Here is a 26,331-nt window from a genome sequence, read left to right as displayed (position 1 = left end):
TGTCATTTTAAGAGCATTATATAGCATACAAGTGGTTGTAGGCATAAATAGTTTGTTTCTTTTTAATTGCTGAGTAATATTTCATTGTATGGATGTACCACATTTTGTCCATCCATTCCCCTGTCAAAGAACATTCGTTTTTGGCTGTTGCCCTCCCATTTCATATTCCTACCAGCAATCTATAAGACAGTTTCTTTTCATCCTCTCCAGTACTTAGTGTCACTATTTTTTATTTTGATAGATGTAGTGTTCTCAATTTGTTTTGGTCTGATATTTCCCCAAGAGTAGACTCTGAATATTCATTTGACAAAAACACTACAAAAGTGGCATTGTGCCCTTCACATTAGGAACTGTATGATGTCTATTCCATTACTGGTAATAGTAATTCTGATCACTTGGTTAAGGTGGTATCTGCAAGGTTTCTCCACTGTAAAGTTACTGCTTTTCCTTGGTAATTAAAGAAGATTTTCTGGGGATTTACTTTGAGACTATGTAAATATACTTTCTTAACAAACCTTTTCACACTAGTTTTAGCATCCGTTGCGAACTATTGCCTAAATAGTGTTTAATAAAGGGTGATTTAACATTACAGTGTTTAATAAAGGGTGATTTCCTAATTTAATTGTTCCTTCTACATTTACTAGCTGTCATTCCATGGTAATACTATTTATTTATTTTTATATATATTTATTTATTTATATCAGTATGGTCTCATGAGTTCTTATTTCACTCTTTGGCTTATAATTTGTCACTATCATTTAATATAATGTTTAAATTTTTCTAGAATTTGGCCAATTGGAGCACCTTCAAGCTGGCTTCTGTGACCTTTCAACATGTTTCCTTCATTCTTTGAACAATTCCTTACTTGCCAGCAAAACAAGATGTTCCAGACTCACCTTGTACTTTCCCTGATCCATCCCTAGAATCATCAGTTCTGCAAGAAGTCCTAGTTCTTTTCAGTGGAGAATATATTAAAAAACAAGATCTGAGTGTTAAGTATTATGAGTAGATTTTTAACTATTGATTTGATTCTGTTACTAGTAATAGGTCTTTGGAGGTTTTCTATTTCTTACTGAAAGAGTTTTCATAAGTGATCTTTTTATAGGAAATCTGTCCATTTCACCCAAGTGTTTTACTCTCATGAAATTATTCATAATATTCTATTATTTTTATATCTCAGGTATATCTTTAGTTCATTCCTAACTTTAAAAATGTGTGCTTTATCATTTTGCTTAACCAATTCTCCAGAAAAGTTCAAATGTCCAACTTTTAACATTTTATCCTATTGTACCAGTGTGTCTATTGACGTCTTCTTCTTCAGTAAAGGGAATCCTCATTATTCTGATCCCATATTTGCAGATTTGCCTTCTCACTAAAATGTATTTGTAACTCCCAAATCCATTGTTGTGTTGCTTTCACTGTCTTTCACAGAAATGCATACAGCAGCAAAAAATTTAAATGGTCCAATGTGGGTGTCCCCATCTGAAGTCAAATGTCCTTTTTACAAAGTATTTAGTGACTTCTCAAATTTTTGTGCCTTTTGTGATTTCACTTTTTAGAATGGACCCCAAAAGTAGTGCTGAAGTGCTTTATGGTGTTCCTAAGTACGAGAAGGCTGTGATGTGCCTTAAGGAGAAAATATGTGTGTCAGCCAAGTTTTTTTCAGGCATGAGTTATAGTGCTGTTGGTGGTGTTCAAGGTTAATCAATCAGTAATATATAGTAAATAAGGTGTCTTAAAATAGAATCACATATAGACAAGGTTATGTACTGACTGATGAAAATGTTGTGACCAAAGGCTTACAGGAACCTAACCTTGTATTTCCCTTAGGAGCAATGACCGCTCAATGTTCAGAGCAACTTTATGGAATGTAACCAGTGCAAATAATGAGAATTTACTCTCTCAAATTTGTTTGGGATTATTTTGTTGCTCTTTTTCTGATTTCCTAGGTTAGAAAATAAGCTCATTAACTTTCAGTCTTTCTTACTTTCTAACATAATATGTTAAAATAGTTACAATAATTTTTTTTAATATTCATAGTGGCTCCTATTAAAATCTTAACCTTCATACTTAAATTAAGACTCTAAAATCAATAGTCATTTCCTTATTTCTATTAAAGTGTTGTTTAAAATGAAGTTTCATTATACCTGTTCTTGTATTCTCTGTTCCAAACAGTTCAGTAAACCAACTGCATCTGTAGTACCTAAAGCTGTCAGCTCCGTCCGAAATGCTGCTAGTAAAACACTACGCTCTTCTAAGAAAACTTGTTGAAGGGCAAGCAGTAGTTCACCTCGCCAGTCTGAGAAGCTCTCATGAGATTGAGAACTATCATAAACCTAGCAAAGTACATACAATGATAGTTAGTTTTCAAATAAGCATGTTTTAAAAACATTCTAAAAATATTAATCTACAAAGAAAAATAAAAGCCTAGGAGCATGTGTACTTCTTTTATTTTATTATTTTTTTTCTTTTTGAGACAGAGTCTCACTCTGTTGCTCAGGCTGGAGTGCAGTGGTGTGATCTCGGCTCACTGCAACCTCCACCTCCCAGGTTCAAGCGATTCTCCTGCCTCAGTCTCCTGAGTAGCTGGGATTACAGGCACCCACCACCACGCCTGGCTAATTTTTGTATTTTTAGTAGAGACGGGTTTCAACATGTTGGCCAGGCTGGTCTCGAACTCCTGACCTCAGGTGATCCACCCACCTCGGCCTCCCAAAGTGCTGGGATTACAGGCGTGAGGCACTGCTTCTGGCTGAGTTTCAAGTGTGAAAATATATATATACGGTTATTCATGCAAAAATATGTATAAAATTTAATTTATAATGTATTATTATTGTTCAAATAATATATAAAATGATTTAAATGCATAGTATTCTTTGGGTACCTCAGCTTCTCTTTGCAGTTGCATCTTAGTAATTAAATCCTTTAGAGATGAGATTGTATCAATGTAAGCTTTTCTCTCTTCTAGCCAAGATTCTGAAATCTGCTGAATAGAATGGTCCTCTCCATCACTGTAGGGAGACTCAGTGAGAGAAAGCACCTGCATGCCTTCATTATGGACAGCTCTCAGTAATCCCTAGAAACCAAAACCCAAAAGCCAGAATTATGACAACTTCTTCACAGACTGAAAGAGATATAAATTTTATACAAAGAGAAATACAAAGAGAAATAAGTTTTAAGCAAGATAGCTTGCAGAGAGAAAACTCCAGCCCAACATTACTGAATGCCTTCTTCCTGTGGAGGGGTAAGCCAATCCCAGCAGATGGCCTATGACTTTCCAAAACTCTCATCTCTAAGTTCCTTCTGTTTGGCTAATGTACTCTCCTAGGTTTACTGATAAGCTACTGATTTGACCAAAATAAATACATGGGCTATAACTTCTCCTCTTTGAGACTACTTTAAAAATTCTGGCAAACGAATACATCAGGAATAAGAATTAAAGAAAAAAAGTCTTCATACATATCATCATTACTTTCTTTATTATCTGTGAAATATGGAAATAAAATAGATCTCTCACATTCCTTCTAGCTAAGCAATTCTCTCTTCAGAAACGATCCCACCATATAACTTCTAATGAACTGCTATGTTCAACATAGAAACAACACTGGCTGAGTTAATAAAAGGTATCTATCTTTTAGTACCTTTATTTTCTTTGGAAAGGAATCTGTTGCACTTTCACTTTCTTCTCCTCGGCCTTCTGATGCTATGCCAAATCCCTGACTGTGCGTAAGATAAATTCCCTGACCCCAGTCTGATCCAGAATCTAAAATAAAGAAAATCATTTGCTGTTAAAAAAAAAAAATCAAACCCCAGTCCCCAAAAAACTAATGCTTCCTAAACAAATACTACAAACATTACAGATGTTTATATAACTTACCACTGGAGCATATTTCTCTAGTCTGGTAAGCATCAGAATGTGCTAACTCAGGAATTGAGGATCCCTAATTAGAGAAAACAAAAAATACATATTTTTTTGCTTTAATAAAAATAGAATACAATGAATTATTTTGCTGGTTTCTCATGCTGTAATCAATCAAATCTGTCACACCTTTCATAATAAATGAAACTATTCTTGGATTTTTTTTTAACAAGTCTGTTTCTTCATGAATATCACCATAAGAAGAGATATTCATGAATTAAGGAATGATAACATGTTCCAAATCCATACAGGAACATCATATATTATTTAATTCTACACAATGGAAAGATTTAAAGAAATTTAAAACTAAAAACTCTTTAAATTTAAAAAAGTTCAAAACTATTAAAATTGTGATCATAAGGAAGAGACTGTCTCCCGATTTTTTTTTATTTTCTCTTAAAAGCACACAGTGTTGGAACCAACCCAAATGCCCATCAATGATAAACTGGATAAAGAAAATGTGGCACATATACACCATGGAATACTATGCAGCCATAAAAAGGATGTGTTCATGTCATTTGCAGGGACATAGATGAAGCTGGAAACCATCATTCTCAGTGGACTAACACAAGAACAGAAAACCAAACACCGCATGTTCTCATTCATAAGTGGGAGTTAAACAATGAGAACACATGGACACAGGGAGGGGAACATCACACACTGGGACCTGTCAGCGGGTGAGGGGCTAGGGGAGGGATAGCGTTAGGAGAAATACCTAATGTAGATGATGGGTTGATGGGTGCAGCAAACCACCATGGCACGTGTATACCTATGTAACAAACCTGCACCTCCTGTACATGTATCCCAGAACTTAAAGTATAATAAAAGAAAAAAAGGAATATTGTACTAGGAGTTTAAAACTTGCCTTGATAATACACCTACTTAGAAAGATCAAGTGCCTTAATGAGTTGCATTTTGGTTTGTCATCTACAAAATGAATTAATTTAAACTGATTTTTTTTTTTAAAAAGCACACAATGTTGAAAAACACGTATTATAAAAACCAAATACCTCTTTACTTCTCAGACACTGTATCACTGCCTTCAAGGTACCACATTCCTCTTTCAGTAACTGAACAGCAACATAGTGTTCCCTCTTTAAGGTTTCAGTTTCTGAAATATGTCTGGATTCCATATCCAAAATTTCAGCAGCATGTAGTTCTTGCATCTTCTCAATTTTTTCAGTAAACTGACTGATTATTTCAGTAACCTCTTCTGAGGAACATTCACTCTGTAAATTAATTTGTATTCCTGCATTTTTAACAAGAATTTGTGGAGTCTGATTGCTGCTATTGATCTTCAGAGTCCCATCTGTCTGGGATGCAATGCTCTTACTTAGTTTTATAGGAAGTGGCTCGAACATGCAGGCCTTTTTGCTTTCTTGTACCTCGGTCTTATCTTCTTTTTCTAAAATGGACAATTTCTCTTTTGCCTCTGCGAGGTGATCCCTAACTTGGCTTAAGTCTTTCTGAAGAGATGTCATATTTGTTTCTTTTACCTAAAACGTAATGAATAAAACAGTAGGGCATTCAGTTAAAATCTTTCCATATTAAATGTAGAATTTAAAGGGGGTGGGAGGAATGTAATTCATGATTATACGTTCATTTTCCTCAGAGTAGTAGGAAAAACATTTCAGAAACACTCACAGTTTACATATATATATATTTGTATGTACGTATGGTCATAGATTACTATAGAAATGAAATAATTCTATCAGCTTCTATTTTTGGTTCTCATGGGATATACAGTTCTCTTTAACAACTTTCTACTCCTTCATTAACAGAATGGAAATAAAAAGTATCCTCCTAACAAAGATTTCCAGGAAAACCAGGCAAGAAGATGTTGGTAAAGAAATTTATAACAATGAAAGTTTTCATCAAATCCACAAAGTACTTTTTACCTAGCTTTTAAGTTATGGAGCTCATTTGTTACAAAAGAGTATATACTTTGAAACGCAATTAAGATAGGTAGAAATGAGTGAATTAGGAGCTATGTTACTTATCTTACCAAAAGCTCTTCTTGAAGTTTTTCAGCCTTTTCTTTATAACTGGCAACTTCTGCTTTGGTAGCCACTGATTCAGCTCTAAGAGCCTCGAGTTCATTAAAAAATCCACTTTCTTCATTGCTATGAAATAGCTCAGTAGTTGTCTGAATGACAGTGGAAAACACAAGAAACACATAATTTTAAAAAAAAATAGCTAAATTCAAGGCTCTTATACATTCTAATAAAACTATCCAAGGAATGATTGCCTACAGATATAAGGAGGTGGAACAAATCAATGCTCTTTCCAAAAACAGAGAAGCTTTTTCAGAACCATCATCTTATATTCTTGAGACAATGATTTTCTTCTTGAGAAAAGAATGATTTTCTGGGAATAAAAGGTAAGTAATGTCATTCATATACAGCCTAAAATGGAAAGTTATATTACTATTTTAGGCCAGGCACGGTGGCTCACGCCTGTAATCCCAGCACTTTGAGAGGCTGAGACAGGTAGATCACTTGAGGCCAGGAGTTTGAGGCCAGTCTGGGCAACATGGCGAAACCCTGTCTCTACAAAAAATACAAAAATTAGCCAGGTGTTGTGGTGCACACCTGTAGTCCGAGCTGCTCAGGAGGGAGAGGTTGCAGTGAGCCGAGGTTGCAGTGAGCCAAGGCTGTGCCACTACACTTCAGCCTGGGCAACAAAGCAAGACTCTGTCTCCAGGAAAAAAAGAAAGTTGTATTACTATTTTAATTATCTATAACTTAACAGTAACTTAGTTCCAATGAAGGAGGAAAAAGCCAGGGAATTATTATTCTTTGCAAAATATATTATATAATTATAGAATTGTGATTTATCAGTTAATCTTCTGGTGTTTGGAGAAGACTGAGGTTCAGCTACTCAAAGTTATAAATTTATAAGGTGAGAATTTGGAGGGAAAAAAAGCTCTTGTCCTATCTGTCATATGCTAAGAAATAACTGCGATTTCAGATCTTCTCATAAGTAAACTTACAGAGGTCAACGACGCATTTTTACTTAAAACGGATGAAATCTATTATCAGGTATAAAATTTGTAAAAGCTGGCCAGGCACAGTGGCTAACACCTGCAATCCTAGCACTTTGGGAGGCCGAAGCGGGCAGATCACTTGAGGTCAGGAGTTTGAGACCAGCCTGGCTAACACGGAGAAACCTCGTCTCTACTAAAAAAAAAAAAAAAAAAAAATATATATATATATATATATATATATATATATAAAAATTAGCCGGGTGTGGTGGCGCGTGTCTGTAATCCCAGCCACCTGGGAGGCTGAGGCAGGAGAATCGCTGGAAACCCAGGAGGTGGAGGCTGCAGTGAGCTGAGATCACACCATTGAACTCCAGCCTGGGCAACAGAGCAAGACTCTGTCTCAAGAAAAAAAAAAAAATTGTAAAATATGTCACCCACACATTAATTAATTCAGTAGATGCTATTAAATAATAGATTTCTTTCTGTAAAGTCTGCATTCTTTGTCAATCCTAATATATTTTCATACTTATTATTACTTACAAGGAATGATAACATAACATGCATATTAGAAGGAAATTAAGAAAAAAATCCCCAAAAATCCTAGAGGACATTTGCTAAAGTTAATGTTTCTGAGTTTCTTCTGACTGCTCCATTTAATGATGATATTAATGAAATAAACATATTTAAAGACCACAAAATACAGTCTGTATCCATTATTTTAGTGATAATAATATGACTACACAGTGTTAAGTTAAATTTGGCCTGAGGCTGTCTCTGTATCTTGAGTTCCTAGGTAAGGAACCGTGATCTAACTTAGGAGTACGTAAGCAAACTGAAAACGTATCTTAGGAGTATAATAAACAGCCAGTTCTTAGCTAATGACAAGCAGTCAACTGAGCAGACCGGGTCCAAATAAGGCAAACACCTAACTGTAACTAATCAAGCTATTTCTGTATTTTATTTGGTAGTTCTGTCTATAAATATTCACTGGCCACTGTTGCACAAGAGATTTGTGAAACTCCTCTGGTTCTGAGTGCTACCCAATACATGAATCCTTTTTTGTTCAAATAAACTCTCATAAATTTAGTTTGTCTAGTGTTTCTTCTTTTCTTTTTTGAGACAGAGTATCCCTCTGTCGCCCAGGCTGGAGTGTGCAGTGGCGCCATCTTGGCTCACTGCAAGCTCCATCTCCCAGGTTCACAGCATTCTCCTGCCTCAGCCTCCCGAGTAGCTGGGACTACAGGCGCCCACCACCACGCCCGGCTAATTTTTTGTATTTTTAGTAGAGACGGGGTTTCACCGTGTTAGCCAGGATGGTCTCGATCTCCTGACCTCGAGATCCACCCACCTCGGCCTCCCAAAGTGCTGGGATTACAGGTGTGAGCCACCGTGCCCATCCTAGTTTTTCTTTTAACAAGAGTTTATTTTTTATAAGTGGTATATTTTTATAAAAACCCTCTTGTATAAATTGCTAGATGTAAACAGAACACCATATTTACTAAATTAGCAATCAGCTTAGTTTCTTGGAGTATTTAAATGAAACTAATAAAATGCAAAACTAACCTTGAGAACTTCAACATCTTGAGGGCTTCTTTTCTTTTCTTTCTCTCCCTGTTTTTCCTCATTGCCCTCCAATAGCTTCTGTAGTTCTAGCAGCTTCCTTTCTTTTTCTAAAACATTTTTTTCTGCAATTTCTACTTGTTCTTTTTCTAAAATCAAACTAGTATGCATATCAACAACCTGGCTTTCTAATTCTGATATTCTCAAGGTTAATGCTGATATATCTGACCCCGACTCATCTTCTCTTAGTTGATTTAAATTCTGAATATTTGTTCTTTCAGGTTCTGATGAAATTGTTTGATTATCTTGACGGAACTTTGCATATTCTTGAACTGCCTCAAGTTGGATTTGACTGACAAGAGCAGCAGCCACTTTTTCTTCAAGTATTTTCTGTAGGTTTACAATCTTCCTTTGAAGCATTTCTATTTCAGACTGGCCTTGTTCTTGCATGTCTTTTATTTGTTTATAACACTGGGTAAGTTCTAAGTCCTTTGCACTAACAGTGTTCTCAAGTTGTAGCAACCTTATTTCCAAATTAATTATGGAACCTTTGCCATTTTCTTCAAAAGATTTGAAGTATGTCTGATTTTCTAGGGATTTAAGAGCATCCTCTTTAAGGACTACTTCTAGTTCAGGTTTGTCTTTGCTCAGATCATCTATAGCCACGTTAACACTTTTCTCTGGTATACTCTGAATCTTTTCCATACTTTCACGTTCTCTCTTTAAGCTGAATAATTCCTCTGTTAGCTGATTCATTTTAAAATTGGTTTCTTTAAGTACATTTTTCGTGAAAGTCATTTCTTCATTAGTGGTTTCTACTTGCTGTTCCAAGGCCAGCTTTTCAGCTATAACCATATCCAATTGATGTTTTAAACTGTCTGCTTCTTCTGAGAGGGAATGAGCATCCATGGATGTCTTCTGTCCAATATTTGCCAATTCCTGTTGAAGTTTTTCAATCACTTCATTGAGCTGCTCTATTTCTTCTTTTCTATTTCTCTTCACACATTCTTGATCACTCATCAAACATTCTATTTGGGTTTCAAGATCCCTTATCAGTTCATTTTTTTCTTCAATAACCTAATAATTAATGAAAAAGGTAACACAAAATATATATGTATTTACATTTTGAAAATTTTACTTTACTTTAGGGCAGTACCTCAAAGAGATGATCACACAAAAATAATACACTACTTCTCAGACATACTACCTTAATTTCTTTATAGACCAGTATCTCCCCCATCATATCAAACAAGGCTCAGAAAGTTCTGTTAAGTATAAAGTAATTTAAGCTTTTAGTTGCTGATTCCCTATTAGGAAAATAGTCAATATCAATACTTCTTAATGGAAAAGGATGAAGTACGGAAATAAAGTCTACAACCGATGGCACTAAAGGTAATTACCTTACTTAACTCATATTAAATATTAGAATTTATAATAGATTTGGTTAGAATAATATGATAAAATCTAAGTCACAGAGCCTTTCTGAAAAACATTAAAATACTATGACAATATTAGTAGGGGAGAAAAATACATATAAATTATTAAGCCAATGTGTCTTTGCTTTTTTTTTTTTTTCTTTTTGAGACAGGGTCTCTGTCACCCAGGCTGGAGTGCAGTGGTATGATGATGGCTCACTGCAGCTGCGACTACAGGTGGTATACCACCACGTCCAGTTAATTTTTATATTTTTTGTAGAGACTAAGTTTCACCATGTTGCCCAGGCTGGTCTTGAACTCTCGGGCTCAAGCAATCCGCCCACCTAGGCTTTCTAAAGTATAAGGATTACAGGTGTGAGCCACTGTGCCTGGCCACCAATGTGTCTTAATAAATTAAAATTAATAAATTAAAAGAGAATTGGGCCAGGCGTGGTGGCTCATGCCTGTAATACCAGCACTTTGGGAGGCTGAGGTGGGTGGATCACCTGACATCAGGAGATAGAGACCAGCCTGGTCAACATGGTGAAATCCCATCTCTATTAAAAATACAAAAAATTAGCCGAGGGTGATCGCGGGTGCCTGTAATCCCAGCTACTCGAGATGCTGAGGCAGAAGAATCACTTGAACCTAGGAGGCGGAGGTTGCAGTGAGCTGAGGTTGCGCCACTGGACTCCAGCCTGGGCGACAGAGAGAGATTCCGTCTCAAAATAAATAAAATAAAATAAAATAGAATTGGTTTGTTTTTTAAATTCAATGGGGAGCAACTTTATAACCACTTTGCCCTTTAAAACTCTGGCTCATATTAATTTCATAATAAATTTTAAATGAATATACCTTGTTATCTGTTGTAATTTTAAGTTGCTGCTGGAGTTTCATAATTTGTTCATTTAATTGATCAATTTCTACCTCTTTTTCCTGTATTATTTGAGCAAATTTCCCAAATAGCACATGTTGGTCTTGAGTAGACATGGCATCAGATTCCTTTATGGCAAGTCCCAGTTTCTCCATATCATCCTAGGAACAAAAATAATTATCACTGTTGGATGTATCATTACATATCATTTTCAGAACATAATTACAAAAGAAATCAGAGCCTATAACGTACAAATGAATAAAATCAGAGATACCATATGGGTATTGTAAATCAATAATTCTTAAAATATTTTGATAAATGATCCCAAAATTTTCATTCGTGATGAATTCAAATGTTCAGGTTGGGCTGAAAATAAGTTCTATGCAAATGTGTCTGCCTGTTAATGTCCCTCTGTTGAGTATTATTTAACAGCTGGATTTATCGAATGCTTAATAAAGCAATATAGGGGCCGGGTGTGGTGGCTCATGCCTGTAATCCCAACACTTTGGGAGGCCAAGGAAGGCAGATCACAAGGTCAGGAGATCGAGAGCATCCTGGCTAACATGGTGAAACCCCATCTCTACTAAAAATACAAAAATTAGCCAGGCACGGTGGCACGCGCCTGTAGTCCCAGCTACTCGGGAGGCTGAGGCAGGAGAATTGCTTGAACTGGGGAGGCAGAGCTTGCAATGGGCCAAGATCACACCATTGCACTCCAGCCTGGGCGACAGCGTGAGACTAAGTCTCAAAAAAAATTAAAAAAAAAGAAATAATAACAATAATAATAATAAAGCAATATAGGACTAAAACTATGACTTATTTACAGATAAATGTTTTTCTCAACTAATTACCTTAAATAATTTGTTTTCCTGTTCAAGTTCTTGTAGGCGGGTAGTAGATTCCTTTTTCTGTATTTCTAATTGCATATGTAATTGTTGAACTTCTTCATTCTTATTTTCCAGTTCTTCTCTAAACTGTTCTAATTGCTCTTCTAAGTTTGTAATCTTTAATATCAAAATTATCAAAAGAGAAAAAATGTTTATACAAACATTTATGAAGATAAAATGAAGAGTGCTATATTAGTTTTACAAAGTATGCATGCTTAAAACATGAGTCATAAGAATAAAAGAATGTGGTTTTTCTAAGTCAGGTATAACCTGTGTTACCTGTGTGGTTCCTAGACATGCTCAAACTGGCCACCCTTAAACTATCCTACACAAAGCACAGAGGAAACCTCCTGAGGAAGGATAAAAGGAGCCACTTCCTATCTAAGTATCTTTTCCTGAAGCAGAAAAGAGTCATAGGAGGAAGGGAAAGAGTCCACATATTAAATCTTAGTTTATGTTACATTTAGTTGCTATCAAAAGGCCTAGAAAAGTCGTAGAATTGTTTGTTTTGTTAGCCACCATATAAGACCAACTCAATTTAGTCCAAAAATATCTAATTAACTTACTAAAAGGCCTGGCTGCCATGTGGCTTGTTAAGCAGAAGGAAGCTGAGATAGAAACTAAGACCAAGAGATCCTTAGGTCTGAATTACAAAAACCTCAGAGTAAGTGAATTATACAATTCAGGAGAAAATTAGATAGCTCCTATAGGTAGGACAACAGAAATTTATTTAATCATTTTGAGGATGGATTATCAATAATGGTAAAGCAACTGCTTTTTGATGGTTAGAGACTGAAACGAATGGTGACTATTAAGAATTATTTTTATATTTAAAAACTGGTTTTGACTGAGGACAGTAACATTCATTTAGCTCACTGGTTTGTTGCTACTTAATACAAAGTGAATGAATGATTTCCAAATGTGTATTTACCTCATGATCAAAACTGCTGATCAAAAAGCAAACTAAGATGCAGGAGCATCTCTGTTATTTAAGGCAACAGAGCCTATCCTCAGCAACACTTAGTGACAAGTGGCTCAGAAAGCAGCTTATAAATCATTTACTGCCTTAGAAACTGAAAGAGGGAATTGCTGATTACACACTAACACATCACATACTGAGAACCATATCTGAACACTGGCAAATCCTTAAAAACCAGTTAACTTAGTATTTCCTAAACAGTATCAATACTAGTAGTAATAGCCATCACTTGTAACAGTTTACCACTAAGCACTGTACAAAGTGCTTTACATGTATTATTTCTTAAAACCCTGTTACAACTTTATGAGATCTGTTCTGAGTATCCCCATTTTAGAGATGAGGATGGACGTCAGAGAGAGGAGTAATTTGCTTTGAGGCCACATGGCAAGTATGTGGAGAAGCCAGCTTTTGAACCTGAGGAGTCTATCTCTGAATCTTCCACTCTAAACTATCATTTATCCTGCTTCTAATAACTAATGTCTAAGACTTACACTTAAAATTTTTTCTGTAACACTGGTTATTAAACTCAGTAGACACTGAAATACATTTAATGACTGAACATAAATAATTACCAGGTTGTTGAAAACTGTAATGATTATATCTTCTTCAAAGTGATCTAACATAGTATTTACAACTATCCCTACATTTCTGTAACTACTTTGATGACAAGGTATTATTTTAAAATCAACATATAAATAGTTATTTAAGTTCAAATTGCTGCCCTATCTCATATGAAATTTCCTTTTTTTATACAATAGTTTATGACCAATTTCTTAACTTTGTGACATGAAGCCTTGCTATTCAGTGTGGTCTCAAGAGCAGTAGAGTTGGCATCATGTGGGAGCATGTTAGGTGTGCAAAATGCCATGTCACACCCCAGACTTGCGTTTTATTTTTTTAAAATTTTTGACTCATTTTATTGTTTTACAGTAATCACATAGGAAATGAACTCTATTATATATTCCTTTTTAATCTTTTTTAAAAAATTATACTTTTAAGTTCTGGGATACATGTGCAGAATGCGTAGGTTTACTACACAGGTACACATGTGCCATCGTGGTTTGCTGCACCCATCAATCCATCATCTACATTAGGTATTTCTCCCAATGCTATCCCTCCCTTAGCTCCTCACCCCTTGAAAGGCCCCGGTGTGTGATGTTTCCCTCCCTGTGTCCATGTATTCTCATTGTTCAGCTTCCACTTATGAGTGAGAACATGTGGTGTTTGGTTTTCTATCCTTGTGATAGTTTGCTGAGAATGATGGTTTCCAGCTCCATCCATGTCCCTGGCAAAGGACATGAACTCATCCGTTTTTATGGCTGCATAGTATTCTATGGTGTCTATGTACCATATTTTCTTTATCCAGTCTATTATTAACGGACATTTGGGTTGGTTCCAAGTCTTTGCTATTGTGAATAGTGCTGCAATAAACCTATGTGTGCATGTGTCTTTATGGTAGAATGATTCATAACCCTTTGGGTATATACCCAGTAATGGGATTGCTGGGTCAAAAGGTATTTCTGGTTCTAGATCCTTGAGGAATCGCCACACTGTCTTCCACAATGGTTGAACTAATTTACACTCTCACCAACAGTGTAAAGGCGTTCCTATTTCTCCACATCCTCTCCAGCATCTGTTGTTTCCTCTTTAATGATTACCTTTCTAACTGGCATGAGATGGTATCTCACTGTGGTTTTGATTTGCACTTCTCTGATGACCAGTGATGATGAGCTTTTCTTCATACGTTTGTTGGCCACATAAATGTCTTCTTTTGAGAAGTGTCTGTTAATATCTTTTGCCTACTTTTTGATGGGTTTTTTTTTTTCTTGTAAATTTGTTTAAGTTCTTTGTAGATTCTGGATATTAGCCCTTTGTCAGATGGATAGATTGTAAAAATTTTCTCCCATTCTGTAGGTTGCCTGCTGTTTCTGATGACAGTTTCTTTTGCTGTACAGAAGCTCTTTCATTTAATTAGATACCATTTGTCAATTTTGGCTTTTGTTGCCATTGTTTTTGGTTTTTTAGTCATGAAGTCTTTGCCCATGCCTATGTCCTGAATGGTATTGCCTAGGTTTTCTTCTAGGGTTTTTATGGTTTTAGGTCTTAGTCTTTAATCCATCTTGAGTTAATTTTTGTATAAGACTTGTGTTTTAACAAGATCCCTGGGTGATTCGCGTGTGTATTAAAGTTTGAAATGCACTGGTCTAAAGCACTAACTTTCCTATTCTAAGTAGCTGAAGTTCAGGCATCATATCAGACACTTCAATTCCCCCAAATGACACTATGAGACATTCTTTCCTCTATTCAGTCAGGCTCTAGTTTAGTACTAGGCTCTCTTATTATTGAGCCCGTAACCACCCACAACCAGAAGAACATTATTAAGATTTAAAAACAAAGGCTGGTAAATATTTGTTTTAATCTTGCTTAATTTATCTAATAATTGAAATTCATGTTTGGATTAATTTGCATCTATTTTTGTTTTTTTTCTTTTTCTTTTTTTTTTGAGACGGAGTCTCAACTCTGTTGCCCAGGCTGGAGTGCAGTGGTACGATCTTGGCTCACTGCAAGCTCCACCTCCCGGGTTCACAGCATTCTCCTGCCTCAGCCTCCCGAGTAGCTGGGACTACAGGCACCCACCACCACGGCTGGCTAATTTTTTTTTTTTTTTGTATTTTTAGTAGAGATGGGGTTTCACCATGTTAGCCAGGATGGTCTCGATCTCCTGACCTAGTAATCCATCTGCCTCAGCCTCCCAAAGTGCTGGGATTACAGGCATGAGCCACCATGCCCGGCCTGTTTTCTTTTTTAAAAAGCATTTTTATCCCTTTCAAATGTACATATGTCTCCTTAATTACACAGTAGATTCCTAGACATCCACTGCTGGTTTTACAATTGGGTACTGGTGCTACAGGTGCATTAAGAGCTCACTAAATGTTGAATGGCAGTCTTTAATACTTCTCACCAACAAGACAAAATGGGCCCCAATGCTTTGAGAGTATAGTATCACAAGGCCTTCAAACTCACAGAAATCTATGAGGAACTCCTTTTCAACCACTTAAAGTGTGACCATGATCAAGTTATTTAACTTCTCTTAAGGCTCAGTTTACACATCTGTAAAATGGGGATAACAGTCTGTCCTCAGGAAGAAAGTGTTAATGGTAAAAGGGCATTTAAATACTTAGTACTGTCTAATTACATAGGCCTCAACAAAACTATTATTTATTATTGCTAACTGTAAGCTAGATCTCGTTAGCTCTACAGAGAGCTAAAACCTATCGAATGTATCTTTTTCTAAAATCCTTCTATTCCTTTCCCCATTTTCTACCTCCTCCTATAATTCTAAAACTCCTTTCTTTTGTAGTTCTCTTTTTATTCATCCTGCATTTCTAAATTTCTAATAAACTTAAAAAAATGTTTTATACAAATTTAGGCTCTGAGAGTAAAGTATCTCAAATACCATGATACATAGGGACATCTTATATTTATACTCCATCAGATATCTGAAAGCATTTGCCTAGTTTCTGGGGAAAAAATGCTTAAGAAGTTATTTTCAATAAAATACATTTTAATTCTATGTTCCTGCCTCTCAGTCTCCAGTTATGGTAGGTGAATGGGTTTTGATAAAGTACTTGTTACTGTTATTAGGGTCAGCTGTCAGTTTAACCTCTTACTCATTTACTGTTTCTCTCCTTATCTGTAAAAAACATCAGTCAGTTGACAGATGCCCTCTAAAGTTTCTCATAGTTTTGAACAACTATGATTCTGAGTAAAAGGCAGACAGTTATCAGATACTTAATTCAAGATAGCAGTGCTATATTATATTCAAAAGATAATAAAAATATAAAATCAGTAAGGTTAATCAATTATCCACAGTCAACTATTACTGCTTTGGGTCCAGTTTAGAAGGTCTGTCTTTTTAGGTAACATATAATTACTTTACTCAGTTTAAGGGAAATCTTTAAATGTTAACTCTTTGAAACACAGAAATAGTTACATATAAACAAAAGTGCTCCCCACCTCCCACAAAAAAATCAAAAGTCAAAATAAATAAGAGCCTCTCAGATAAACATTACTCAGTACTATGTGATAGTGAGAAAATAATCCTTCTCATGGAAATGATTTCAACTATAGTCACTTACATAGATGCCTTTTTTCTCCTCTAATCTACAGGTTTTCTGAACTATAGTTTTAGCTGATATCTAAATCATTCTTATATTTTTCAAAGCAGCTTAAGTTCATAACTATTTGTTAAAATATAGTAAGTCTTCTGAGAATATTAGAGACAAAAATGTAATTTAAAAAATTTTAAACATTTTAAATGATAAGATATAGCTAGACAATGTAGAGTAGGCTATGTTTTTTAAAAACTATTAGTAGACAAAGGCTTAAATAAGTTATAAATTAGGAAGTTGAGGTTACCATTGTTCTGAAAGTAGATTTTTAGTTTTTTGGAAGAAGGGGCAGAGAAACAAAGGAGAACTTTATATAATTGCCTTACTATTAAAGCAATTTACTATTAATCTTTTGTTTTAGGAACATATTCTATATATTGTAAAATAGGACTATAATCTCCCAGGGCAATACAATAAAAAAAAAAAAAAAACACAGCAAAGCAGCAATAATTCAGTATGTATTCTACGGTTAGGAGAAAAGGGATATTGCCTTTTGTCCTAACACTACTATATCTCTCCACCCTCTACACTCCTGCTAAATTGGCCTTCTTCCTGTTCCTCCGAACTTCGTCCTGCTTCAAGGCCTTTACGCTGGCTATTCTCTCTATCTGGAGCACTCTTCTTTCCCGTCAGCTTAATTACTCATATGTTTACTGCCTTCAAGGTCAGTTTTGGCATTGAGCTGAGAAACAGCCTCAACTTTGGTTTTAGATTATAAACTCCATTGAGTTCAAATAATATTTTCAAGGTAACTGATTTAAAATAATTCAAACCACACTGTGTCATCTAAAAACAAACTCCTTACCTCTTTTTCCTTTCTGTCTATGGCATCTCGTTCAGCCTGCAATTGTACTTCTAGGGACAATTCTGGTTTAGCTTCTACAGCTCCAAAGTGTTTTCGGTCCTCTACCTTTAAATATATAAAAATTTTCTCAAAATTTGATAAATTAAATCCTGATTATCCAGGTTTTTTTTTGTTTGCTTTTTTTTTTTTTTTTTTTTTTTTTGAGAAGCAGCAATTCTGTTTCTCCAATTAGAAGTAGAAAGTCTACTTCTAATTAGTGAATAATAAAAAAGTTGGCCGGGCATGGTGGCTCACGCCTGTAATCCCAACACTTTGGGAGGCTGAGGCAGGTGGATCACCTGAGGTTGGGAGTTTGAGACCAGCCTGATCAACATGGAGACACCCCGTCTCTACTAAAAATACAAAAATCAGCTGGGTGTGGTGGCTCATGCCTATAATCCCAGCTACTTGGGAGGCTGAGGCAGAAGAATCGCTTGAATTCAGGAGGCGGAGGTTGTGGTGAGCCAAGGTCACACCATTGCGCTCCAACCTGGGCAACAAGAGCGAAACTACGTCTCAACAAAGCAAAACAAAACAAAACAACAACAACAAAAAAAACTCTTCCCTTCTCAGGACTAAGACATGCAAGCAACATTTGGAAATAAGAACAAACAGAAATGGTTATGATGTCAACAGAGACATAAACATATTATGTAATAATACCTACAAGAAGTTGACAATTTAAGAGTATTCTTCATTAAAACACTTAATAAAGTTAGCCCAAATAAAATGCCACACCTTTTGAAAAGTATCTGCACTCACAAGTAGTGCCTGCTCCAGTTCTCTTACTCTTAACTCCAGTTTCTCTATTTCTTCATTCCTTTCTTGTATATCCCTTTGAAGCTGCTCTTTAGAGAGCAAAAGCTCACTGCATTTGTCTGTTTTTTCTTTCAGATGATTTGCTAACTGTTCAACCTGAAATATAAGAGGCAAAAAATTTAATTTAAAAAAATTTCAGCAAGCTAGTTAGTAAAGGTTGAGTTATCCCTCATTTTGGATATCTACAATCCAAAATGCTCCAAAATCTGAAACTTTTTTGTCTGTTTAAGAAATGGGGCTGGGCACGGTGGCTCACGCTTGTAATCCCAGCACTTTGGGAGGCCGAGACGGGTGGATCACGAGGTCAGGAGATCCAGACCATCCTGGCTAACACGGTGAAACCTTGTCTCTACTAAAAAATACAAAAAATTAGCTGGGCGTGGTGGCGGGCACCTGTAGTCCCAGCTACTCGGGAGGCTGAGGCAGGAGAATGGCGTGAACCCAGGAGGCAGAGCTTGCAGTGAGCCGAGATTGTGACACTGCACTCCAGCCTGGGCAACAGAGTGAGACTCCATCTCAAAAAACAAACAAAAAAAGAAATGGAGTCTCATTATGTTACCCAGGCTGGAATGCAGTGGCTATTTACAGGCACGATCGTCATGCACTACAGCCTCAAACTCCTGGGCTCAAGCAATTCTCCTGCATCAGCCTCCTGAGTAGCTGGGACTACAGATGCACACCAACAAGCCCAGGTCAAAATCTGAAACTTTTTGAGCACTGACATCATGCTCAAAGGAAATGCTCATTGGAGCATTTCACATTTCAAATTATGATGTTGAATAGGTAAGTATAATGCAAATATTACAAAATTCAAAATATCTGAAATCTGAAACCTGAAACACTTCTCTCAAGCATTTTAAAGAATACTCAATGCATATAAAACAATCTTCATTTCAAAAATTTTTTTCTAAAAAGTATTTTTAAATGTTATGCTAATATAACTTTGTATAAAGATAGCAACTGCTGTCTCCAACAAAGGTAACATTTTACAAGTTGAAAAAATTAAGCAACACTAGTAGACCACAAATAATATTGCTTTCACGTAATCCTTTAAAAAATCTTTCTCTTAAGACTAAGACTTTCTCCACCTAGGAAGAGGGGAAAAAAATGCATTTTTCATAAGGCTGAATTATCTAATGGCACAACCACACTAAATCCTAATAAAGATGACAAATTTGCAGGTACTGATTTACTCTTGTATGAGATAAAATGACCTAAATAAATCTTTTATGGACTATATTTTGGAAACAGTCATTGGGAAAGCTTTTTCAATCTATACATTCCATCAGCCCAGGAAAGAGATAAGGATGAAGGGGTGTGAGAGGGATCTGTGCACCTTGAAGGTTTCCCTAAATGTCTCTAGTCTTGGTTTCTCCTTTAACCAAAATAATGATGTGTGCCAAGACCTATTCCCTAAGAATGATATGGAGATCCCTTCCAGTGAATGGTTCTGTGACAGGAAGGATTAGTAGTACTGTATGGAAAGTGAGGAAGGAAAGCTTACTTTAAAAAAAGCAACGTGTGACGTTAAGAAAGTAATTCTACCTTTTCTTTTCAGTGAAATATTCTGAGGAAATTATCTAAAAAATGACAGTTATTTCTCAGAACATTAAAAGAATGCAAGCTTAACTATAATTTCAGGTTCAAGGATGATAGCAATAAAGCCACTGATATGTGCAGTCAGTTTTAAAGAGAAAAAGAAAAAAATGGGAAAAAAAAAGCTGCTGAGGAGAAACTTTAATAAGTTGACTAAGATTTGGAGTAAGGTTAAGAAAAAAGGCAACAATGTAGGTACAATAAAATGGTGCAACAGTTAGAAAAAAAAATCAAACATGCACATCTTTGTTAGTTTCTTAAAGTTTCATGAGCAAAGCAGGCCAACCTTTTCAAATAAAAGAAAACTACATAATAGGAAATGACAGCCTAGGTTCTAGAGCTTAAATATTCTTTGAAGTACAACAAATGACTACTTTTTAAAAGCCAAAAATATGTTTGTCAGAAATGGGGCCATAACTAGAAACTGTGGATAACTTTTTTCTTTTTTTTGAGACGGCGTCTTGCTCTGTTGCCCAGGCTGGAGTGCAGTGGCGCGATCTCGGCTCACTGCAAGCTCTGCCTCCCAGGTTCATGCCATTCTCCTGTCTTAGCCTCCCGAGTAGCTGGGACTACAGGTGCCTGCCACCACGCCTGGCTAATTTTTTTTTTTTTGTATTGTTAGTAGAGATAGGGTTTCACTGTGTTAGCCAGGATGGTCTCAATCTCCTGACCTCGTGATCTGCCCACCTCGGCCTCCCAAAGTGCTGGGATTACAGGCTTGAGCCACCACGCCCGGCCCTGGAGACTGATAACTTTTGTACTACTCTAGTATACAACATTTTATTATAAGGAATTTATTAGCACTCTGTACTTCTTCAGCTTTAAGAGAAATGAAATCCACTAAACTGTTTAGAAATTACATTCGAAATAAAAATTGTTTCAGAAATAATACTAGTTAAAGTGTTCACTATGTGCCAGGTCAACACTCCTATGATCTGGGTGCTATTACAATCTCTATTTTAGAAATGAATTAACAGAGATTTGAGAGGTTAACTGACTTAGTTACTGTCATTACCTAGTAAATGGCAGGGCCATGATACAAACTGGGATTGCCTTACCCAAAGCATAATGTCTTTATCACCATGACAAGCCATCTTTAGGTATTCATACAGTGAATCCTCTCTCATTTATGTAGCATTCATTTGGTAAATAGAGTTTTGACTATGTTTCTATGAGGAAAATGGGCAGTTGGGGTGAAAAAGGAGAAGCAGGGAGACTGGTTAAGAGGCTACCACAGTGATCCAGGCAAACAAGTGACAACTGGGATTTAGGAAGATGAACAAAAGTGCAAAGAACAGAAAGAGGCAGTGCAGTCTGACCCATCAGTGGGTTGGAAGTAGGGGTTGAGAAAAAGAGGAGAATCAAGGCTGATTCTAGTTCTCAGCAATGGGGCAGGTTAGAAGGTACAGAATTTACTGAGATGAAGAAGGAAAATGTTTTATGCTTGTCTTTCTCTGGTAGTGGCTAATCAGGAATCAAGACCTCTCTTTTGGACATGTTAATTTTGAGACATCTAAGCAGAGACAGAGTAGGCACTGGATATCCAATTCTGGAGCTTAACAGAAATGTCACAGATGGAAATACAAATGTGGAGTCATTTATATATGACTGCCTGGGAAGAGGCTATAAATAGGAAATAAAAAGGGGCCCAAGAGTAAGTTTTGGGGCACTCCATCATTTATGCTGGGTAGGAAAAGGAGAAACAAAGACTAGAGGAGAGAGACCAGTGGAGTAGGTGTGTCACAGAAACAAGAGAAGGAAGTATTTCTGGGAGAAGGCTGCAATAAATGCCGTAAATGGTTGAGTAGGATGGAGACAGAGGTGGATATTAGCCATAGCCATGAGGCTCTGGGTCAGCTTCACAAGAACAATTTAAATGGAGTAGAAGGTATAACCCTACTGAGAAACAAGGGTTGGATACTTCACTGGAGCGGACTAATAAGAGAATAGGAAATGGAAGAGTAAAGTGTGAACACAGATAACTCTCTTGATCACTTTTGTTAGGAATGGGAATAAAGAAATAAACAGAGTTTATTTAATTGGGAAATACTAGAAGACATATGCAGATGGAAATGATTCCAAATTTCAATACCAACAATTTTTACGGTTAATTACCTTCTCATGCTTAAGTAATATTAAGTTTTCTGATTTTGAAGATTTACATACAACGGAAAGAATCCACTTTTAAGTTTTTAATGATATGCATCTTATTTTACACTTGATACAAATTACTGTAAGTTGGGCAATATCAGTGAAGTCCTTACCTCTCTAGTTTGATGTTCACTGATAGGCTGGAATCGAGGAACAACCTTAAGTTGCTGTTCTAGTTTCTGTATTTCCTGTTGGAATACATCTCTCTCATGTTCTCTGTCAATGGCTTGCTCCTAAAGTTTAATGATAATAATGATAGCAGCTGAAGAAACAGTATTTAGTGAAGCTATTATTTCTTACTTCTCTTTTAGATATATGTTAGTTTTGTTTGAAGACAAAGGACTGATGATCATGGAATATCCCAAACCACAAAAGTTTTAAAAGATAACATTTTATTTTTTATATGCCATATAGCCTATTTGGCCTCCTCAACAAAAATTCAAGTATTAATACTAAAATATTATTTGAAGTACATTTCTTTTTTTATTCAAGTAATATTAAATACAGGATGAAAAAATATTCACCTTAAAATGAATTTACTTTTCTGGAACAAAGGAGGAATTCCACGTTAGTTTAGCCATTAAACAAATAAAACAAATTGTTTGGTAAATCAATTTCTTGAATCCTAATCTAGGTTTTACATCTAAAGTTATAAAATGAGTAAGAATCTGATTCTCTGATCTATGAAGAGAATATCAGGCTTAAGTGAAATCTCAAAAGAAAAAAAAATGTGAAATTAGAGATTTAACATCTTTTTGGAAGAGAGTAATGACAGCATGACCACTGTTCCAGGCCCATTTCCAACGGCCACACTGTTACCTATGAGTATCTTTTACAGGTGAAGCAGTGGTGGCCCATTATCTCTTTGCCTACCTAAATAAAAAACTAGAATAAGCTTCTGATCTGAATTTGGAAAGGTAAACTAGTGGGGCTTATTCATAATTTTTATTATGTATAACTCAATACATAATAAAATGTACTGATTTTAATTCTGAGTGCTGCACAATAAAAATTATTGGAATCTTAAATTGGAATAGTACTTTTTGATCGATTAGTAGAATCGACACCTAATAAAACACGGAAAAACTAATTCAACAGTCTTTTCATAATTTAAAATTCATAGCCTAGTATACTAGCAAAGAACATTCCACTAAGAAAAATCAATATTCAACTTGAGAATACTTACATCTAAAAATTTTCTCATTTTTTCTAACTGCTTTTCCAATGCTTGGTTTTGCTGTCTTAAATCCATTAGTTCAGCATTTTTTTCTTGTTCCAGCTCTATAAACCTACTGACTTGTTCTTCCACATCTATTTCTAGAGCTTTCACTTGTTTTTGAAGGTCATCACGTACTTTTTCAGCTTGACATTGTACTTCTAGTTTTTCCTTCATTAATTTTTCTGTCTCCTGTAGTAATTCTGTTTATTAATACAAAATATACTGAATTAAATCACAATTAATGATGTTATGATAATGAAATCCCTGATAACTATGTCCAAATTTTACATTCACGAAATAAAAGGCTGAGAATTATTTTAAATACACATGAAAGTAAATATTCTCTTATGAAAATATCAAAATTATATTAAAATATTTCTATATAAGTAAACAAGCCATTATTAATAAAATTATACAGAATTATTAACAAAAAATATGTCCTGTCACTAAAAATAATATTTTTGTGAAAAGAACACAGCAAATGACCAAAAAAAGTCTATTTTTACTATTGGGCAAAGAACAAAGTCCAATTAAATTCAAGCACAGAAAAAAACTCAGCGTTTTCTTCACCTCAGGCAAAAAGCAATTCATTCCAAACCCATAAAGTCAATTTTATTTGCATACACAATAAACGTGAAGATCAAACAGTGTAAATCTTTAACCAAGGCAAGTCTAAGAGTTACAGAAATATAAATACAGCTGTAATTGAAATTTCCTGTTAGTCTTACTCCTTATTAGATCCATATTCCTGAGTTGCTTTTGCATGGTCACATGTATGTGAATCCAGGGAAAACTGACATGTATGAGAGGCAGTGTGGTGTAGTGCTTAAGAACAGACCATAGGCTCAACCTAGCTCAGCACCTTATCTCCGATGTGACAATTATGATGATGTCCTTTAGTTTCCTTATATGTAAACTGAGGATAATATTATTACTGATCTCTCAGAGTTATTTTGGCATTAAATGAGTTAATATATGTAAAGAAAAGTGTCTGAGGTATGGTAAGCACTATGTGTTAGCTATTAATATTATTAATATAACAAAGTGTATACAGTAAAAATAAAACAATCTTCTAATGAAGAAAATGGAAAGAACATATCCCTAGGGTCTTTAAACTAACTAGTATGCCAACATTATACTCAGGACTAGGGATCTCTAGAAAACAGCTTTCCTTTTAAAACAATATTAGATGTTAACATAAAAATAAATCAACCAGAAAGCCTCTTATTAAATTTCACTGATCCTTTTGCTACCATCATCTTACATACTTCCTGATTTAGAAGGAGTATTTAAAAAACTCATAGATTGAAAGAGTTTAATATATTTGTTAAATGGTTTCTTAAAAAACTCAAAATGGCTGGGTATGGTGGCTTACGCCTGTAATCCCAGCACTTTGGGAGGCAGAAGTGGGCGGATCACCCGAGGCCAGGAGATTGAGACCAGCCTGGCCAACATGGTGAAACCCCGTCTCTACTAAAAGTACAAAAAATTAGCCAGGCATGGTGGCTCCCGCCTGTAGTCTCAGTTACTCAGGAGGCTGAGGTGGAAGAATCGCTTGAACCCAGGAGGCGGAGGTTGCAGTGAGCCGAGATCACACCACTACACTCTAGCCTGGGCGACTGAGCAAGACTCCATCTCAAAAAACAAACAGACAAACAAACAGACAAAAATCAAAATGGTTTTAAGCTCTATGCAAAAATCGACATCATAAGATGATGGTCAGTATGAATCTCAGATGTTAATTTCAAATGAAAATTTGTACTTTTATTGTAAGAAAAGTTTATTTGTTGTTGTTAAAGAGAAAAACTGTAAGTATGGAACAACAGCAACACTGCAAAACTAGAGATGTTAGTTGGCTGAAAATCCAGAGGTCACCCACATTTTGGAGTTTAAAGTCTACCACCGAAACATTGGCCATGCAATTGCATACACACACCTGCTCCTGGTGCTGCATCGACTGCAGCATCTACTAGTCCTAGGGAAATAGAGAAAAACAACAAAAAAAAGACACAACAAAAGTATAATTTATATGTCTTCTACTTCCTAAAATGGGATAATGCACAGGCACACACATGTAACAAAAGCAAGAGTTGAAGACACTGATTACCACTGGTAACATTTTGAGAAGTTCCAGTATTTTTTGAATATTTTGCATATATGGCATATACTTTCCATATTAAAAATCCCAAACTAAACCTGTTTAATTAATTTGAGCAGCCGGAAGAAACTTAACTATATTACAAAAACGTATGCTGTATTTCTAAACTGATAAAATGAAACTGGTGAAATTGCATATTTAAAAATCCAACTGCATGTGTAATATAAAAGTGAGAGGACATGGTAAACAGGATTTAAAGTTCCATCGTTACAAGGACTGACATTTACTGCTAAACAAACTTTCACTTCAAGATATTACTTAATTTCTTATTTAATGAAAAATGAAAGGTTACTTATACATTTAAGTATTATTTGAATTCCTACTACATTAAACTAGATGTCAGCCTACCAGCCACTGACCTTTTTAAATCTACTCTGCTTGCAAGTCAAAAATCCCCTCCACCTGCTCATTACTAGTGCCAGATCAGTGCTTTTAGATATTTAATCCAAGTATACATTTTTGCTGCCTCTCTGCTATTAGAACTAAACCTTACACAATTTTTAAAATATCCTGCCTCATTATTTGCAGCTTTCTCTTGAAGCAGAAGTTTGAGGATAAATGAAGAACTATCTTTTCCTGTTAACATCTGCCTAAGGAAAAAGAAAAAAAAAAACCTGATTCCACATGATTGGCTAATAAGACATTTATCTGTAAGGCAGATTTTCTTATAATTTTTCAAATCTCTCTATAAAATATATGAATAATGGCACTGAAAGAGGAAAAAAGCCACCTTAAGCCTTTGAAGAATACAA

General features: G+C 35.6%; 1 protein-coding gene across 2 annotated transcripts in view; it reads right to left on the bottom strand.

Moving 5' to 3' along the window:
- AKAP9 (A-kinase anchoring protein 9) overlaps positions 1-26,331 on the bottom strand; it is a 177,546-nt gene that overhangs the window by 21,868 nt on the left and 129,347 nt on the right. For both annotated transcript variants that reach the window (XM_030822060.1, XM_030822061.1), the window contains 13 exons: positions 23,389-23,621; positions 22,316-22,435; positions 18,375-18,551; positions 17,598-17,702; positions 11,606-11,758; positions 10,736-10,915; positions 8,469-9,542; positions 5,925-6,065; positions 4,930-5,415; positions 3,878-3,941; positions 3,642-3,763; positions 2,885-3,076; positions 2,148-2,336 (listed from right to left, as the gene is read on the bottom strand). In XM_030822060.1, the coding sequence (XP_030677920.1) occupies positions 2,148-2,336; positions 2,885-3,076; positions 3,642-3,763; positions 3,878-3,941; positions 4,930-5,415; positions 5,925-6,065; positions 8,469-9,542; positions 10,736-10,915; positions 11,606-11,758; positions 17,598-17,702; positions 18,375-18,551; positions 22,316-22,435; positions 23,389-23,621 (3,236 nt within the window). The remainder of the gene's footprint in view (positions 1-2,147; positions 2,337-2,884; positions 3,077-3,641; positions 3,764-3,877; positions 3,942-4,929; positions 5,416-5,924; positions 6,066-8,468; positions 9,543-10,735; positions 10,916-11,605; positions 11,759-17,597; positions 17,703-18,374; positions 18,552-22,315; positions 22,436-23,388; positions 23,622-26,331) is intronic.

Source organism: Nomascus leucogenys, chromosome 11, assembly GCF_006542625.1.
Source record: "Nomascus leucogenys isolate Asia chromosome 11, Asia_NLE_v1, whole genome shotgun sequence".
Taxonomy (NCBI): domain Eukaryota; kingdom Metazoa; phylum Chordata; class Mammalia; order Primates; family Hylobatidae; genus Nomascus; species Nomascus leucogenys.
Note: the sequence above shows the minus strand (reverse complement) of the source record. Positions and strands in the feature narration are given on the sequence as shown.